The sequence below is a fragment of the Falco biarmicus genome, chromosome 11, assembly GCF_023638135.1.
Source record: "Falco biarmicus isolate bFalBia1 chromosome 11, bFalBia1.pri, whole genome shotgun sequence".
Lineage (NCBI taxonomy): Eukaryota > Metazoa > Chordata > Aves > Falconiformes > Falconidae > Falco > Falco biarmicus.
The window spans coordinates 15,696,671-15,717,013 of record NC_079298.1 but is presented as its reverse complement, the minus strand read 5'-3'; the positions used below and the strand labels follow the sequence as shown (position 1 = coordinate 15,717,013).

Genomic DNA, 20,343 nt, shown 5'->3' with positions numbered 1-20,343 from the left:
ATTCACAGCTCACTCTGTAATGGTTCTGAAAGGAACATTATGGTAAATTCAGAGTATGTCTGAAAAATAACACACAAATTCTTAACAAGCCCCGTGGCAGCATATCAGATTTGAAGGACCCTCAAAGCTGAGCATGTGAATGGCATTTCTTTCCTTCATTTAGTTTTAGTCTTACCACAGAAATTCTTTTTCCTTCCCCTCATTGTGGTGGCTGACAAAATAGCCCAGATCGTAAGGAAACAAAACTCTGTGCCATGAGCACCTGAGCAGCAGACTCTGGCCCAGAATTAGATGGTAATGGTCACTGCAGTATAAATGTCAGTACTGACAAACACACCTGGAATCTGCAGTCCTTTCACAAAGCCAGTTAGTCTTTATGTGTTTAATTCAGCACATACAGACCAAGTTGAAATGTATACATTGAAGCCTGTTGCTTTTTAAGCATGTTCTTAGCTGGACAATAAAACAGGAAAACTAGAGGCTAGTTAGAGGCTAAAGGAGTCTTAGTTCCTTTCCTTTCTTAGCATCATAGGGTCCACTGCATGATGGAAGAGAAGTTCTGTAGGTCCTCCCAATACCCTTGTAAGCATCGTACCTGCAGGTAGAGGTTTGCACCTCCTCAGGAAATGTGATCTTTCCCACAGCCCTTCAGTCTTACACAGCGCTCTCAAGCATGTGCTGAATGTCCACTCCTGGGGGTTCCAGTGACTTGACTTCTGAGAGTGCTATGCTCTGAGACTGCTTGGAGGATCTACCCTTTTGGATATGACCCAATGTACCTTTCCTACAAATCTCTGTTTCTGTGTGCATGTGTGCATGCAATGCATGTTTTAACATGCAGAAATTAAAACATGAGCTATCATAAGTGTAGGTTTTGTGGCTGAGTTTAGCCAACATTACTTTTAGGATAGATGCCTTAAAATGTCTTTAAAGTCAATTAAGAAATAATTTAGGCATAGTTTATGTTTGTGTGCAGCAGATTATAATACTTCCTAGAACATAGATCTTTGAGTTCAGTGAACTGTCAGGTATTAATATAGTGGCATATACATAAATAAGAATAAAGTTTTTTTACCACAAAATCTTGTATAAATTATGTCAGACAATTGGCAAATCTTACACATTTATTCATATTTTAAAATAACCCAGGCACAATTTTTCAAGTACATAGAAGCACATTCTCCAAATGGGAGCAAAAACTAAGTAGCACATAGCAAGAAAACACATGGCAGAACATCTAAAATAAGTATAAATAGTATGAAAGTTTTCTAAGTCTACAGTGATATCTATTATGAATACACTTGTCAGCATTACAAAAAGGCAACCAAAGAATACGTGTAATAAGTAGCGTAACATGAACTTTCTAAGTAAGTTTATGTTAGCAGCATATAGTAGCAACTGTCTAAGAACAGAAGAATGCTTGGACACTGTATGTACATGCACACAAGCATATGTACACACATACATCTGGAAGGCCACGAGAACAAAAATAACCTGGGAAAGTGATGAAGGGATTTTTTATATGTGATTTGGTATATAAAAAACCATCCAACATGTTAATGATAAAATCACATCCAAAAGTGGAATTAACTCTTCATCAAACTAAGCACTTTCCACGCTGTACCCGTGATGCATTACTCCATTTTATACCACATTCCTGATCTATGGAGCATCTTTGGATGCTAATTTTAGAAGGATTTAGGAGCCCTTGATTCCCATGATCTGACAGAAGGAATCAGATCTCAGTTTTGAAGGAAAAATGCCTATGCAAAAAGTACCCATGCAAAGCCTGAGACGGGAAAAAAAAAAAAAAAAAACAACAAGAAAATGCTTCTATCTAGCCAAAAGATGGGCTAGCAGAAATTTCACTTTCCTGTGGGGCAGTCCAATACAGTGGCCTCACTTAACAAGCTTTAATTTGAATGACGGAGTGGTCCTAAGGATGTGAACTAGATTCCCTTTGGATGAAACTAAAAGATGTGCTCCAGTCACTAGTGGCATTCAACCCACGGGACCAAACTAGAGATGGTGCAGGGTGTGGAGATCAGGTCCTTAGCACCAACAGTGTCAGGCTACAGAGCTGACCCAGCTGAGCTACTGCCTCACTAATGTAATCATAAGCTTTGGAAATACACAGAATAAACATGAATCAAAAAGTACTATAACCTATATTTACCATGTAGAATAGTCTTATTTGTTCTTACTTGCCACTATCTGGAAAAAAAGACTTTACCTATAGACACTTTTTGTGTTTGCATATGTGTTTGAGGGGATAGATGAATAGCCAAAAAAGCAGTGAGTACATAATTATTTTTTTTTTCCTCTGGCCATCCTCAGAAATACTATTTTCAGCAGCAACAATATGAAAAAACTACAGGCATCTCAACCAATCTTCTACATGTGCAGTTCCCGTTAAGAAGATACTCCTATAAATGTCAAAAATTTGTGATCACTGCCCTGCTAACATCTTAACACTATGTGTCAATAAAGTAATTCGCAGTGTTACACTTAGATGTGAGATTTCTTTATATCGGAACATAGAATTGTGATTTTGAGCATTAGAGTAGGTTCACAAAAGCAAGTTTAACTATTTCTGATATTCCAGTGAAAAGATGTCAAATTTAGTAAACATTTCCTGACTGGTTTCGACAATTTATTTGCTGCCAGCTGCTAATGTCACTTACAGAGGTCCAGGAAAGTGCTCTGGGCAACACATGATAAGAGAGAAAGAAAAAGCACTACTTCCGCTGCTTAAACTAAGTTTACACTCAATTTACATTATTTTAGTGCGAGAATAAATTGTGTAACATGCCATCATGCATAATACATGGTAAGAACATGCATTAGTTCAAGTTTATGGTCTCTTTATGGCCAGTAAATCAGAACAGCAGTGGCAAATGCTGACAGCTGCATATCTTGAGGAATTCCCAGAAACAGCAGCAAGCAATGCAAAAAAGACACAAAACCAGCTGTTTAACACACTCATAAAATGGTGACTCTTTGTGAGTTAATCACAAAACCAATAAAAAAACCCAGTGATATCTTTCCCACCACATTCAAAGAAAATGAGTTCAGCACCTGAGGTGAAACCATGCCTGAAGCAAGATCATTCTGCTACCTAGAGAGCATCCCTGCTCTGACACCTGTCACTCCTCACGCCTAGGTTAGCATCACTGCTCCCCTGGCCCCACAGAAGGGGAGGACGGGGCAGACTTTGTGCACATCACAGGCTGCATAAATCAGCTGGAGAATATGCTTCATCCAATGGAGCTGGAAAGGGCTGTGGCTGGGTGGGGAGCCTACAAAAGCTGAAGCAGCAAGCCCAGGTATGCCATGCAGGTTATTATGGCTTCCACAGAAGCCCTTTCTTTCAATGGAGAGAGGCCTCTTTCTTCTTCAGCCCCTTTCTGGAGGGTTTGCCTAGGAAACTCTAATCCAGAATAGACACATGAAGCTTCTGTAGATTATGCAATACAAGGTGTACAAAACCCTTGCTTTTCTCTGTGTCATTAGCTATACATCACAGTAATAGCCAGAAAAATAGATGTGAATCTGGTGGTTGATTATTTACCATATCATTCTTCACTCCCCCATGGTTAAGTCACATCCCTGTGTGTCCTCTCAGGAAAGAGGGAACAGAATGAGACACATCTGCTGAAAATGAAACACTTTGTCATCAAAATAACTACACCTAGTCAGGAAAAACAGGACTTTTTAAGTAAATATATGACTCTCTGTTGTATGCAGTACATCACAATGCCCACAGACAGCTCCCGTGTGATTCTTTGACATTAACATAGAGTTTCAGTCTTGTGGGTACCCTATGGTTCATCATAAACAAACCCCAAACTTGCTCAAGTCCAACTAAAAACATATACTATTTCTGAGATACATGCAGAAAAAATATGTCAGCAAAATATAAGTATCAATAAGCAGAGTGCTTCTGATTTTCTACCTACTAAGGATACCATCCAGTTATAATTAATGAGCGATTACTTATTTAATTCTTACTTACTAGACATGTCCTCTGGTTGAGCATCTGTACTCTGCTGCCAGCTGTCTTTGCATGGGGTCCTACTTTTGTTCAGCCCATGAGCAGATAAACAAAGACCATCTGCATCAGCCATCCAAGTGTTGGATGAGCTCCTCTTTATTAACTATGTAATGCGTTACGTGCACATGGTACTTCTCAGACAAACCACTGCTTACCTTAGTGCCCAAGAGTGCAAAGATTTACTGGGATGGGTGCTGTGTTCATGAACTGGCCAAAGTGATTTCCATTAATTTTGAATTGAGTCCTCAGAGATTCCTAAATCAGTGAGTCTTCAGATAATTTGTGTCAGGCTGACTTCTTCATCCCTGGTGCTGTTTACACAGAAATCTTTAGCAACACGAATTTTCCTCTATTTTTTTCCTGTAAAGGGCATATTTTCCCATTGCTGGTAATTCCTACTGGAGAGAGGACAATAGTTTTACACAGGAGCTAAACACATTTGAAGAAATTAGATACTTCAGTGAAGTATTTCCAGAAGAGATTAATGGGTACTCCTCTCCTGGAGCCCTTTAGGGGCATTTTTTAGAAGTTGGAACACCATCTGCTCCTAAGTAGAGCTCTTCCTCAGTCCTTCCTGCTTACTGATGTAACTGATACAAACAGTCTGCAGATGGAGCCTCCCAGCCCAGATGGAAAGGGAATTTGGCTGGATACATAGACTATTTTTTTTTTTTTTTTTCCTGTGAAGGGGCCTTGTTATAAGCAGAGGCATGCGCTCTGGACATGTAGTGGGGATGAAAAAGTTGGGATTATGTCTGCTGTGTCTGTTTGGAAAAACAAAACCCATTTTTTATGTTACTTAGTTAATTACCTGTGAATTAGTAATTAGCCAGTCAAAAAGATTTGGTTTTTTCCTTAGGAAAATTTCTGCTCCTATTTAATTTTTTTTCCTTGAAAAAAAATATCAGATGGTAATGCACCATAAAACATAAAGTGTATTAAAATTTAAACATTTATTAGTACCAAGCCTACAGCAACCCAAACAATATATGCTTTCCCCCCCCCCCCTTCAAAATGGGTATTTTAAAAGAAATAACTACATTATAAAAGAAAAACATTGGTGACTACTTAGCTGGATGATGGATAAAAATGCCAAATGATTCGTGAGTTTTCTTCTGTTAGCAGTAATATGCAGATCTATTTTGAAAACCTCAGGTAAACTCCCTGCCTGTTTTATAAATGAGTAGTTGATTTAACTAGGACTGTTTGAATGAATAAGCAGTTAGGATCTGATTACATTCAGGTGAACTGTAGCAGGGTTTATTTTAAAGAATAAATGATTCTCAGCTGATGTCTTAACTGATGTCAGAGGTGAATCATCAAGGTCTCTTACTACACAACCAAGTACTGAGATTCTTTCTTCAGTACCACAGTGCTGATCTTTAACAGATTTCAGCAGTTATTTCTTTGTAGAATCATCTTTAACACAGTGGTCACAGTTCCTTACTCATATAATAAAAATCATGCAAATATGTGTTTAGTTTATACTAAAGACGGGCTCATTTAAATAAGGGAACTGATGTTCATTTACTCAAGTGTGAATGAAGTCTGCTGCAATGTTTCTAAAAGTGGATCTGCTCTTACTGTGGATCCAAGCAGAGAGCAACACTTTTATTTTGCTCTGTGACAACTGCACTCTAATGATGTTCTCAATTTTGCTGCACATTTAGCTGTTCTTAGAGCTGTATTTTTCTTAGCTACCCTTTGCATGAGATATTGTTTCATACAGCATGTAAGCAGCTCTACAAGAAGCTTCAGTATGAAGCACAGATTTTACAACAGATTTATGGTGATTTGGCAAGTCTTAATTATCTTAAAAACTTTCTCAGACTTAAAAGCTGCCTTGCATGTGAACACAATTTGGGCAGAATCCTTATGCTGTGTTTGTTGGGTAGAAAGACTCTGCTTCATGAGGCCACCTCTCATGTAAGCCTGTCCAGCCCAACTGCACTTTCATGTGCAGCACTTTTACAGTACCCTTCTATTAACCCAAAGACCTTCTAAATAGGGGTTCAATTTGACTGATGTTCTTTTCAGCTCCTCTTCCCACAAGGGAGCCATAGGTTTTCCCAGGGTGCCCTGTACAACGTGTGTGGAACATTCTCCCTATTTCTGCATGTTCTGCATTCTTCAAATCCTGCATTAGAATTTTTTTTTTTATTAGCTTTCCATCTATCCAGCCATCCATCTTAGCTGAAGAGATGCATATGCATATGGCGATAAATCTAGCTCACTGTATTTTGCTATTACAACTCTTCATCCATCCATGACCCTTCCCCTTCTTGATTTCATTCTATGCTATATTAGCCTACGATTGATTTTAAACTCCAGGGACAAGAAGCAGCCACTTCAAATTATGTGTATATTATAGCATAGCCTGTAGCCTTCAGAAACTTTGGGCACCTCTTCAGCAAGGCATTATACAAATAGATTGCAAATGAGAGCATCCATCTCAAGAGCTTACACGAAAGTCAGTCAAGACAGGGAGTAGGAAAATATTATTGTTCTCCTTTACCAAACAGGGAGGTGAGATATCAAGTCACACCAGAAGTCTGGGAAAGAGCTTGTATATGAATATAGACGTTTATCCAGGATCATAAGCATAGCTCCAGCCTTTGTCTGACAACCAGCATGAACACTTACAGCCCTAAAGTAAGCAGTGAAAGCTGAGCTATATTAAAAATAAAACCAGAAAGCTGCATTTACAGTAGAAAATAGAAGAGGCAAGAGAGATGATACCCTGGAATTATCTACCAACAGGAACAAGAAACCAATGATCAGGAGATGGAACCCTAAGAGTTGCAGCTGCTAATGAGAGAATATATATGCCATGAACATATAAAATATAAATTTATATATACAAATTTACAATAGGAAATAGTCAGTATACAAATACTTACATGTAAAAATAGCTTTTTCCTTTCCCTTTTTCATGATTTACAAAAGCATACAAAGTTTCCTGTTAGTTAATGTTTAAGTAGTGTGAGTAAACCCTGTGTGTCATGTTCCACACGTAATTCTTTCAAGTGTTCACAGTATTGGCTATTACAGTGTTGAATCTGACATTCTAGATATTAAAATATTTGTAGGACACATTCTAAACTTAAAGCATTAATTTAAATACAGTTTAAATAAAACTCACATGTGTAGTTGAATTATGATCATATTACAAATGAGTCTGCTGCAGTTGAAAACTTTCTGTGAGAGTAAGCTTGGAAATCTGTATTTCAACTAGAGATGAGTATATTTTATAATTCTTGAACTGCCCCTTGATGTGCAGATAATACTGTGAGGTGGTGATTTCTTTCAACTCCATCTAAAGCAATACAAGCTGAGAGAGCTCAATATTACATGTTATCCTCAGCAGGAATGTGGATGCCACCAGAACAATTTGCCACCAGATTTTGGACACTTTCTTCAAATACCCAACAGACAAGAATAAATGACAAGCACCACTGTTCCTGTGTTAAGAATAAATGCTCTGTAGCATTCTTCCTCAGGGAAGTGCTTTATGGACTTAAATTAATCCTCACAACTCCCTTGTGAGGTAGATAGATACTGTCCTGCTTTTAAAGATGGAGAAAGTGGAGATTTAAAATTAAAAAGTTAGGATGGTTGCATGGGAAATGCTGTCAAAGTACTGGGATTTGGATGTTGGAGCAGCTCAAAGGCACAACTGGAGTAAATGGAGATGTTTGTGAGACAGATCTACAGTAACCAGCTTGGGTACTGATAGCAGGCTTGGTTCAGCATAGGCTGCAAAACAGTCTTTGCCAAGTGCCATGCTGCTGGAGCTAAACTGTGGTATAACAGCCTCAAAAAGTACAAAACACATCGTTCAAGATGATGCAGCCTGAACAGGGTGGAAGGGAGCTGCATTTCAGAAGTTATCAATTAATCAGGAGCCTTGAGTAAATAATATCTTCTCATGCAGAAGTTATGTGCAGTTCAAGAACCATGTCTAGCTCATCTCTAATTTTACCATATATGCAAGTGCTCACATGTATCAATGTATTCAGATGGTTTTTAAAATTTACTCACTCACAGACCTTGGAGGTCTGTATTTTTCCTTGTATATCTTGTGGAAAATTTCTACTAATACTGCAAATGGAACTAGTGCTGCAGTACTGCAAATGAGCTACAAATACTAATTTTAATTAATTAAGATGATGGACAAGTTTTAAAGGACCACCATGTTCTCTGTGTGCACCTGTATATACAGGAAATCTCATCTGTCTTTAACTGCTACTGCATTGAAGTAAAATCCAGTTAAAGTATAAAGTGCATTGTGTGGAGTAAAACCCTAAGAAATAACAATGTATCTACTTTCCACAGATGATTAATTTTGCTTAACAGCTGAACCATCACCATCTTTGTCTTCTTTTAGTTTTTAGTTTAGTGTTACCTAGGCTGAGAAAGGCCAGCCGGGTGTAAGCAAAATTACTGTAAACTGAGACATTTTTGTAATATGCTGTTAAGGGAGCGTTAAGAAAACCAGTATCAGGACACTGTCCAGTTGGGGTGTGTAAATATTATTGTATGCTTCTTGGACCATTTAGCAAACACTTTCTTTTCTGTGATAAACCTGTGGCCTCCATACGGAGCATTTTCATGCAGAAAGTATTCTTCACACTCATCTCTTCCTGGCTCGTAATAGTGGTAGGGAACTTTACGAAAGCCTTCTGACCTGGGGGAAAAAAAAAGATACACTTCAGTATTATTTCCAAGAAAAACATGAATATATACTGCACCTGAATTATCTGTAATCCTTTCCACGTGTCAGCATGTGAGCTCCTTTGCTAAATTATATATGGGCTTTCATTACTGCATGATTTCTATGAATTTTCCTGCAGAAAATGAAGTTAAGAGTATCTCAACATACACTGATCTTATCAGTCAGTAAGAAGCTGATGGGCTGGCTCTTATGGGGACTGCACATTTTGTTTAACCTGGGAGAACTCAGTCCATGAGGCTCCATCCTCAAGCAGTCTTCTCATTGGATAGTCCCAGCTGTTGGAACTGGTTCTTGAACTGGCTGAACAAGGCACTTAAAAGAATAATACACATTATAAGTAGGTAATGCAGCCAGTACTGCAGCTTTCAGGAAGCCCATCCTTCTCTGTTGCCAACAGACCGAAGTGCTATCATGCTGTTCACTGGTTTTACATCAGGGCTATGCAATGCCAGCCTGACTGAACTCTGTGAGGACAACTTTAGTCCTGTCACCCCTCATCTCAGGGCGTCTACTGTGTTTTCATAAACAAAGAACAGCATATGTTCGTTCCATCTGGATGACTCAATCAGTGAGATTGCAAGTTCTAAAAAATCAGCCTTTAATGTTAAGATACCCTAATTAAACAGCTGTGACTCAAATTCCTTTTCTTTTTTTTTTTTTTCTTTTTTTTCTTTTTTTTTTTTTCTCTTTTGTTTAGGGTCTTCCAGTAATGAGTCCCACACTGAAGTAACACAGAATGTGTAGTGAGGGTCTGCACAAAGGCTTTACTCCAGGATCTGAGGACCCACTTGGACTGGTTATATGCAGGACTTGAAACAACCAAGGTACAGAAGAATAGGTTTGCACTAGCATCATACATTGTTTATGACATTTCCTGCTTTTCTGAATGAGAAATAGTTACATTTTATATTTTTCTACCATACACTGCAGATTAAAGCATTTAATTTGGACTTTCAAAAATCGTGTTTAGAGTTATACTTCGGACAATAGGATTAATTCATTGTCACTGTAAGTTCACTAACAGTAGTTGCTTGGAATTTATGTCAGTTTACTGTGATAAAGCTCACAGAACTTGTTTTATTATCTAATTAGAAACCCCTTACCACTCAAAGCAAGCCATATATAACCTAGAAAGTTCCAGTAGGTTGCTCCATCGTGGTGAAATGTAATTTTGAGTAACTACCCTGGGCTAATCAGTTTCTTTCATTTCCAGGTATATTTGGTATTCAGAGAACCTGTATATTTGTATTTCTTCTCTAGATTTGTTTTAACAGTAGAAGTAAGTATATTTTGTCAGAAAAGTATGAACATACCTTGTTTCCAGCTAATTCAGAAATTGCAAAAGAACTTGGATCAAAAAAAGTTCCTTATGACATCTGATGTTAGATTTTTGTAATTTTTTTTATCAACAGCAAATGCCATATTAGGACTAAATATGCAGACAATAGTGTCACATCAACGTAAAACACTGGGAAATGACCTCGTGATCCATTTTTTGAATTTATGATGTTGAAATCAATTGTGAAATTTTGGCAAGACATCAGAGTTGTAGATGCATGAAAATAATTTCCTGTGATCTTACTTGCAGTAGGTGTCATTTATCATCCCATAGACGTGAATTCCATAGCAGGCATCCATAGCCAAAATTAAGGTAAACCAACCCGTACTCAGATACGAACCTGACTGGACTCTGTAAAAATACAACACACACAAAACAAATTGCAATGAGAAATTATCAACATTTTATCAAAGAAATATAAACTATTACCTGGGACAAAAGGCATTAAGCAACTTGACAATCTGTCAAAAACCATACAATTATTTTGAATTATAGATACCCTCTCATTCTTCCCAGCTGGGGGCCTCAAGCTATTGTCCACAGAATAAATACCACATTAAATATCTGAATCAAACAATGCATCTCCCATTAGACAGAAAATAATCTGGTTTTACATCCAAAAGATAGTGATTGGTGAAGTGTGTAAAATGAATTCACCAAAAAGCAAACTACTGGCACAGTTTGTGCTGTGTGCATGTGAGTACGCACTATCATCTTCTGTGGGAAAAATCTTAATCTGTACTGGGCTATCTTCAGCTTGAAAATTCACACAGTAAGGAAACCTTTAAGGACATTTTGGCAGAAAACCATCTAATTCAAGGCTTTGAAAACCAAAATTCTGTGCATATCTCTTTACATAAGTCTGTGTTATCATTCCTTAAGATAACATAACAGAGAGAAAAACACAAGAGGACAGTGCCCAGATTGATAACCTTTCCTCAAATAGCCAGCTGCATTAAATCAGTCCAAAAGTATTACCTATATGAGTGAGAACAAATGACACATGTAAGGATTTGGCTCACACATTGGCTATGTGAGCAAATGCATGCTTTGTTATACAGACCAAATCCTGTTCACTCTACTAATGCAAGTGTTACCAGTGGGGGACTAGGAGTCAACAGAGCTACCCATGTAATCTGGACAAGCAAGACTTACTGCTTTAAAGCCTCCTAAGTAATAAGACCAGACCTAGCCCTCACTACTTACAAACTGGTTGAAGTCCAGCTTTGTGCATGTATTGGTTTCAGTTTGGCTGAAACCAATGAAAATAATGACTTTAAAATTAAAAATAACGTGTCCAATTTTGAAAGAAAGATATCACAAAAGTAATAAAACCATCTTAATAGAGCCTCAACTTTAGCTCAGTTTGAGAGAGTCAGGTGTGAAGGAGAGGAGGGGATAATTTAGCTTGATGCCACATATTTTAGCTCTTAGCTTTTGGGTACAGCAGGGAGCAGTTTGTTCTCCATCATAAGTTAAATTAGCCTACGTTTTGCACACAATTATGTTTTGCTGCAAAAGAACTCCCAAGTAGGCCTATGTGTGAATCAGTTATCCTCATCACCAAAATCTTCTTAAACATTTTCATCTTAGGGTAGGAATAAAGCTTTCATGTGGGAAAAAACAAATCGTACAGCAACATATCCAGCCTATAACCCCCAAATTTGCTACGAGACAGAACCAACCCCAGGTGTTTCTTCTTGGTTCAGAGCGAGAACATACTCCTGCCTCCTAGGTAAATCTGCCAATCAGTGGCTTTTGGCTCAGATTCTGTGTTACTTCCTTGTTCTTTCTTGTTGAAGTTTGACTAAATACTATGCTAATTAAGATGATGGGTGAAAAAGTAGTTGTACAACCTTTATAATGACATTTACCTGACACATACAGGACTGAGATTCAAATTCCTTCTCTGATGAATACTTTTTATTTTGGATAGTAGAAAAGCTCCAAGATCTTTACATTCCTAAAGAAACTCCAGTACACTTCAGTTTAAACAAATCTCTCTTTTTTTTTTTTTTTTCCAGTGAAAAACAATTACTTCAACTCTCAGAGAGTTTTATTGTACTCAAGAACACTGAAAGTAGTTTGAACTACATCATCTTTTCCTTGCCCATGTCTATCATCTTTCATGGGTTAGCTGGTGTGAACTTCTATACCTATCTTTCCTTTTCCTTGGAGAAACTCCTAGTTATCTGTTTAGCTGCTTTTGTAAAGGACCATTCTGGAAACAATAAATAAAGAGTTCACTTAACACCGAAGAATAACAAGTGGGAGCAAAAGGCAGAGTGTCAAATACTTGTGTTTCATTAGGTGGACACCAACTATAATTGTGCTTCTTTACTTGACACCTTTATGGCCATGAAACTGTACACCTGTTCATCTGACCCGTTAGGATCGTTTCTTCAAACAGAATGTTCTGCTACTGTCTAGCAAAGAGAATTCCCAATCTGATTCATGTTATTTCAGAGTAACATTCTGCGATGATAAAAAGCTGCACTGCTTCTAACTTGCTTTCTGCTCTTGCACCAGAAGAACACTAGCCTTGAGCTTTAAAAGCCATTTAGAATCATAATAACCATTTATAAGAACACTATGAAGATCAGGACCCTTCCGATAATGAAGGTTTATTGGAGAGTACTATATTGACAGTAGCATCTGAAATTTGTTATACTCAGGAGGAAAAAGGAATTTAAAAAAAAGAATTAATCAATATTTCATGTCTTGTTTTAATACCATTGGACCTTAGTCCTCTCATCTATATACTACACTGGCAGGATAAATAAAAACAGCAGACTGAGTTCCCAGATACCTTCCCTGGGAGATGAAGTACATGACAGAATACAGATTATATACTTTAAAACAAAGCACTTACATTCTTCCCATTTTTTCCTCTGAAGATACGTAAGAATACAAGGGAATATACTTAAACTGTAGGGATTCTGGATGATTTGGTAACACCTTAGAACTCAATCTGATACTGTAAACATACTTTCAACATTCTAATGAAAGCAGTATTAGAAATGTGAAAACAATTTTAGCTGTCCCTAAAAAGTCATAAATCTCTGAATACGTTTTAAAATATCATCCCATAAAACTGTAGAGCAAAGCAATGTCTCGGCCCTTGTTATTATGCTAACACTGTGCACTCAATTTCGTTCTCTACAGGAGAGTTTTACATGTTTTTTGGCCAAGGCTTTTTTGAGACAGAGTTCTTGTTGCTGCAATTGCATTCAAATTTCAAATTTTACACACTGAAAAGAATCCTCCCTTTATGTGTAGCATAAGACTGTGTTACTAAACAAATCTGAGTAAAGGAGGACATTAATGCCAAAATAGGGAAAACAGGGGTTTGTTAAACATCATCCCTAGAACTGCTATAGGCAAATCTATTGCAATATACATGTGTGCAGCAAATCCAGAATTGTTCCTTATGGCTCCCAGTGACTTTTCCTGATACTCTAAAATTAATGGGGCACCAGATCTAGGCAGGAAACAACTCAGGAGAAAATAATGCAGTATTTATCAAAAAATGCATTTAAAAAGATGGTTTTGCTTTCAAACCATGATTTAACAGCTGGATGCAGCAATAAAAAGGCAATGCTCACAAAAAAGTTACTTTGTTTATCTTGAAAATGTAAGCTTATTTTGCATACTTCCTACATTATTAGGATACTTAAAGCAATGTTAGTTATTGGGATATAATTCCTTCTGCTAAATACCATCCAACGTTTCAGAAAATTACGTAGGCATACACAACACTAAACACATGAAAAGACCAATGGAATCAATTAAGATGCTTGAAACAAAGTGCATGCTTGCCTGTCTTCCTCTTAGTGAAGGTTTAAGTGCTTAAAATGTCATTATTTAATCTCAGAATATAAAAGTAAGCTCCAAGATTAATAGTTATTTGCAACTTGTAAGTCTCAGACCACAGAATTTGCATTTTCAGTAATGCTTTCCATAAACTCCAGTAGAAAGAACTGACTACAGTTTCTCACACCACCTTAAAAAGGAGACTTGCCTTATATATTTTAGAACAAAATAGTAAAAAACACATTTAGGATTTTTAGAATTATGATGTGTGATACCTAAAGCCTTAATTAAAACTTAGTTAAAGATAAAAGCAATTAGACAAGGTTCTTTAGCCCTAACTTTCCAATATACTACAAAACCTGTAAGAAATTGATATAAAGAAGATGGAATAGAAAGTGCCCCATAAAAATATTAGCAACTCAATTTCATCTTCTTTGACATCTCTAACCATGTTTTGATAATACCTAAATGAAGGAAAAACCTCTCATTGGGAAAAACAGGAGCATAAAATATTTTCTTAATGATCAAGGGCAGGTAAGTTCAAATTGGGTAAAAGTCTTGTTGTCACTTGAGTTCTGATTTTACCATAGAATTCCAGGAAGTTCTTTTCTTTTTTCAATTGCTCCAGTATTTTTTATGTGCACAATCAATTCTGGCTCTGTGGTTCAATGGGCTGTAATTTCCAGCGGGGACTTTAGTGGTAAAAAAACAAAAACGAAAAAAAAAAAAAATTAAGGCGGAAATGATCCATAGACAAGCAATTTCATGTCAATCTGATTGCAGAACAGAATTTAGAAGCCTATTTTTTAATTATTTACTGGGAGAAATTAAAGAGCACAGAAGGTCAATTAAGAGTGTTAATTAAGATGAAAAATGAAGAAATTTAGGACTTCAAGAAGCTATTAAGTAACAAAGAGCTTGCCAAAAGCATTAACTAGACACTTTTCCTTTTTTGCTTCATTTCAAAATATTGCAGTAAAATAAAATTCAACAATGACAGATTGAAATGACAAGATTCTCCAGGCCAATTAAGTGACAAAAAAAATTATCTTTTCATAAAGGCTGTTTATAGACTCTAATCCTCAGATGACCCTCCTACCAAACTACTGAATCAGCAGCAGCTTGATTTGCAGCAGCTCATCAAGCGCCTTGATTAATAAATAAGTATAAATAAGGGTATTGGTCTAAACAAACTAAGAGACCTGTAATCCACAGAGTGGAGACTTCATAATGTGAAATGTCCTTCCAACATGGTAAAAGATTTGTCAAAGTGATTCAAAATGAATAGAAATATTTTCAAGAAAGGTGTCAAGATTAGCTTAGATTGTGTTCAGGTAGACATGTCTCTGGTACTTATTTGTATCAACAGTGCATCAAGATACTGTTAATCTTTTGGGAGGGGGTCAGTACACTCTGGTTTTGCCTGTCTCTCTGCCACTTGTCCTGTGTCAGCCTTGTCTGTGGCTGACCCTTGGGAACGAGGGAAGAAGGTGTGTGTCCCCTCTGCACTCCTTTGTTAAAGGCAATCAGCTCTTTTCCTCTTGGGTCTCTGTAGGGTTTTGCATTTCTGAATAATGGTATGTTTCCTAACAACTAAAAATATGGAAAAATCATCTACAAGCACAAACAGGTGATCCATTACTTAATTCTATACTAACCAAATTAATGGTACCATTGTACCTGAGATTTCTCTTTTTTTCCTGAGGAAGCATCTCTGAATATAGCTGCTGAACAACTCTTCTTTGCCAAATTAAACACACACATTCCCCAAGTCACAGGTTTGGTCTATGTCTTCCTCTTCATATCAAAAGCAGATTTGTAAATGACAGATCAGAATAGGCTGACAGAAAAATGCCCCCACCTCTGAGAGAATGGCAAGGCTCATTTTCCTAGCACATCTCCTTTGAGGACCACATATATTGCTCATGCCAGGAAGCTGTTTTCTTGAGGGGAAAAAAGGAAGTACATTCAGTACAAGAGAAGAGTAAGTAAAGTTCACCAAGGAAATGGTGAAGAGTATTAGCACTATCCTAGATTTAATTCTGTTTTCTGTAAGACTCGGTGCTTTGCTGCTAATAATTTAATTATAAACCTTCTGCAGAAAAAATAGCACAAGAAAAGCAATGAAGACACAAGCACAGAGAATTTATTTCACCTGGTAAAAATGGTTGCTATCTCTGCATTACAAAAATACCTGTTAGGCAGTTGTTTATCATAATTATTCATTCTTTTGTACGTGTATGTGTGCACGCCTGTGCTTGCCTTGCATTCCATAATGATGCAGGACATCTATTAATAAACACCCATGCCCCTCCAGCAGTGAGCAGACTGTCTCACACATTCAAAAGCCCACACCATGCTTCAGGTCATTCTGAAATGTGAAACATTTATATATGGACAGATGTTTTATTACCCACCATGTACAGTTTTATGCAAAGATTAAACAAGCGGAATGCATTGTGAACAGCACAGACCACATTCCAGATCAGACCACATTCCAGATTCAGATAGTGGCTGTGCCCAGCAAGTTGTACCTGGGAACGGAGAAGTGATGCATTTCTGCTAGCCCAGACTCTTGGTAGATCATCCTTACTGTGTATTCTGAAAACAAACTGCAGTCAGGTGGTGTATTGTCCAATTAATCTCCAGAAATATAGGTTTTCTATCTGTATTACTACTGCATCAGCGGAACACAGAGGCTAAGAGTCCATTTCAGCTGAACTTGCTACAAACCTGCAGTAAAGGCTACTCCTAGGTCACAAACTAGCCTATGAGAATGTCCCTTCATGATTTGATTTAAAAAGAGATATAACAATTCATAAATCCTATGTCAAAATGGCCTTGAGAAAAAGACAGAACACTTCTGAACGATCACCAAAGGGAACAGAGAAATGATAGCTTTGTATTCAACAGCATCTAATTTAAAAAAAACACACTCATAAGTATTCAACTTACTATTTACAATTTTTGGCAAGACAGGCAAAACCAATATTAGAAATAAGAATCTGTTACTGCAATTACTAAAACCCATGTGGCATCTGCTTGGGTAGGTAATTTATGCATATAGTTCCAATCTTTGTGTTGTGTACATATTTTTTTTTTATTTCTTTCCTCTCTTTCTCTGCTCTTTTCAATATATGCATGGAAACCTGAAACAAAGTGTGTGTGGGGGGGGGAGAGCAGCTTAGAGAAATTGACTTCTGCTGCCCAGCGTTCTGTAGTTGCCTTATTTCTGATTCCTTGACCTGACTTTGATGCATCTCAGCTCAGTCATGAACTCAGGGAACTCAGGCAACAAGAGAAGGAAGTTATTTCATCCAGTCAGAGAGGGCTCCTTCAGACGCCTGTGCTGCTGAGCTCAGAGAAGAAAAGGAGAATTCCTGTTTATAAAGAATAATCATAGAGGTCCAGCTTGTTGCAGAGCACATGGAAAAGAAACAAGACTAAAAAACTGTAATTGTAAACCCTGCCTTCCAGCCAATATAAGTATGTATGTATGTATGTATTATTCTGAGGAGATTCTCGTGCAGGAAAATCTGTGCTAATCTTTTCAAGTTGAATGGCATCCCCTGTAGAGAACAAAAGCTGCTAGCTAAATTTCCTACAGCTATTGGGCTTCTGCAGCTCACATCTACTCTTCATATACAAATTGTGCTCTGTGCAAACAGACAAGTAAATCCCAATCCCAATCTTTTTTTCTTTCCCACTCTCTTCCCTAATCCTCCTGTTCCCAGAAATACGTATTGTCTTGATTTCTCTTGAATCAAGAATTCTTTATTTCCCTTTCTTCAGTACAAACTGTGGTCTGAGGCATCGCCCATGCTATTGCATGCGCTCAAGTTATTAGTAAAAGATGCCTTTTATAAGTGCCCTAGTTGCAGTTGCCACCTGGGATCTGAAGTCAAGCAGTTTATGCATGATTACCAATAACCTTGACCCACTGGGGGTGTATTGTGAAGAAAGAGATGTGTATGGCTTCAGACATCTCCATTTGCACTTGGATTTCATTGATGAGCGAAGGGATGTTTAAATCAGAAGAGGATCCACAGAGTTGTCGACCATTACAACCATGTGATTATATTTGAAATGAAAGGAAACTAAATTCACATAAGTAGATTTGAGGGCTCAGCTGTTGGCATCTTATACAGCCATTTTTCTCTTCAAAAATCACCTGAGCAGAATTAACTCCACCCTTAAGAAGACTGACCTTGTCAGGAAATGCAACTCTTCTGGTCTATGCCAGCATAGCACTTGCTCCACAGTACAACTACGTATGCTTGCAGTGGCTGAAGCAAACAGGAGGTAATGACAAATCTGCTTTCCCTGGGCAGCACTCAAGCCTGCAGGTTAATTGTGACACCGTGGTGTACTCCTGTCCCACCATTCTCCATTTTCCTTTGTCCTATGCTAGGTCAAAGACTTACTGCAATCCCTGATGGCTGTGACAAAGTTGAGTGACAGCTGAAACCTTAACCCAGGTTTCATGATTTGTGCCATGGGTCTCTGTAGGGTGGCTTTATGGGCTCTTCTCTTCACCAGTAGCTGCATCCAGTTTGCAGAGCACTGGTTCAACATATTCCCACAGTGTAAAAGGGAGCACAGAAGGATTTAGATTTTAATCCTTTGTAACCAAAAATTAATCAAAACTCAGAATTGATGCCAAGTAGAAGAAAAAAAGACAACAGTGACTTTTTCCTGCATCTACATTTAAATCAATACTTGCTGTCTTGGGTCTGCACAATTTTCTCCAGAGAGGAAGTAAACTAAACAGAGCTGCAGCTAACCCATGATCCCCGAAGAAATTTAATTAAGCAGGCTTTCCCACCCTTTTCTTTTGGTATTAAACTGCACTTCCTACTCCTAGCTGCATATTTTAGTGAAATCTATTGTGGGTGAATACAGAAGAAATTTCTTGATTAGCTCTTACCTTGTCAAGGCAAGGTACTGAAGAGAGTTCACCTAACTTTGGCTGAAAGCAGCTTAAATTTTTCATGAAAACATATATTTTTTTTTTTAATGTTTAAAGCGAAAAAATATGAGACAACTTTCTAAAAGTGCACATTGTATGTCTGTGATTTTGGGATGGGAGCAGAGGCTTTTATAAAGGTATTTTGTTTTGCTGCTATGGTGAAAATGAAAGAACAGCCAGCAGGAGATTGTATCCTGACTGTTCACTTGAGTGGGGACAACACTGGACCAGATACTCAGCTGGCAGAAACCACACTAACGTACATGAGCTGATACCCTTTTAAATTTTCTAAAATGGGCAGTCATTGTGTTAATTCAATCACTACCTCTGATGCTAACATGGAAGGGAAGGCAATGTTACAGTTTTTCTCCCTACATTTCACATTTATTAGAGAACTTTGCTTTTCACTGGGATGGATGTTCATCCAAAACCAGCTTATGGAAGGCCAGCTGTAAAAGTAGTGGGAAGCTGCATTTCTGAAAGGCAAATAGCAAATATTCACCGATAAAAGAGAACCCAAACCCCACACATAAGGCCTTCATTGGTGCATATCCCTCTGTCAACAACTTGTCTCCTCCCCAGCAGTGGTATTCATAACAGTGTTTCCAGGTATTTTAAAATTAATTCCTAATTTGCTGCTAAATTACCCACTGATTATTTACATTAGTAGCACTGCAAATCCTTGCTGTGCAAGGCACTATACAGTCACATGTGACAGTCCTTGACCCAAAGAGTTTAACTGTCAAATAATCAAGAGAAACAGATTATTTGGAGAACATACATATCCTTATCCCTAGTTCTCACAGAGAATGATGCTTACTGAGATTTCTTCTTTTACATTTAAGGCATGTATATAAGTAGTGATTTAATATACACGCAAAAGTCTCTCCACCAAGCATACCAGGTAGAGTGGAATGAAAATAAATTCAACACCTACTAGTACCGTTCCATAGAAACTTTCTACAATACTGCATTGTGTTACAAAGCCACATTCTCTGAAATTGAATGCGGAGCCACAGTGCTCTTGTCTACACTGCTTATTTGCACAAACCAAAAGTTCATTTTAGATTATGGAACATCAATATTTTTACCAAAAATGAAATCTTAAATCCAGACAGATTATTCTGAAGTGGAAAAAAAGGAGGTAAAAATAGACCTTGTGTGGGTCTGAATTTTAATTCAAACGCAAGAGGCCATAATGTAACCCATCAGTCAAGCTTTGAAGATGAACTGCTAATTACCACAGCTGTTGCCTTCTCTTTTACTACTGTAACTTTCTCCAGATTAACTTTTCCCTGAAGTAAAAAAGGAACAAAATATTTATCTTTCCTTTTCTTTTCTTTTTTTCTATTTTTACATAAAATTTAATGCAACACACACATATATAGGTATTATATTACTGTTTAGTATCAATATTAGGGTCTCACTTTCTC

The 20,343-nt window shown here is 37.5% G+C and overlaps 1 protein-coding gene across 2 annotated transcripts in view; it reads right to left on the bottom strand.

Moving 5' to 3' along the window:
* Positions 1-1,106: 1,106 nt before the first annotated feature.
* Positions 1,107-20,343, bottom strand: part of ST6GALNAC3 (ST6 N-acetylgalactosaminide alpha-2,6-sialyltransferase 3) — a 228,460-nt gene continuing 209,223 nt past the window's right edge. For both annotated transcript variants that reach the window (XM_056356408.1, XM_056356409.1), the window contains exons 4-5: positions 10,372-10,479; positions 1,107-8,741 (exon numbers count right to left, since the gene is read on the bottom strand). In XM_056356408.1, the coding sequence (XP_056212383.1) occupies positions 8,555-8,741; positions 10,372-10,479 (295 nt within the window). In that variant the 3' untranslated portion in view covers positions 1,107-8,554. The remainder of the gene's footprint in view (positions 8,742-10,371; positions 10,480-20,343) is intronic.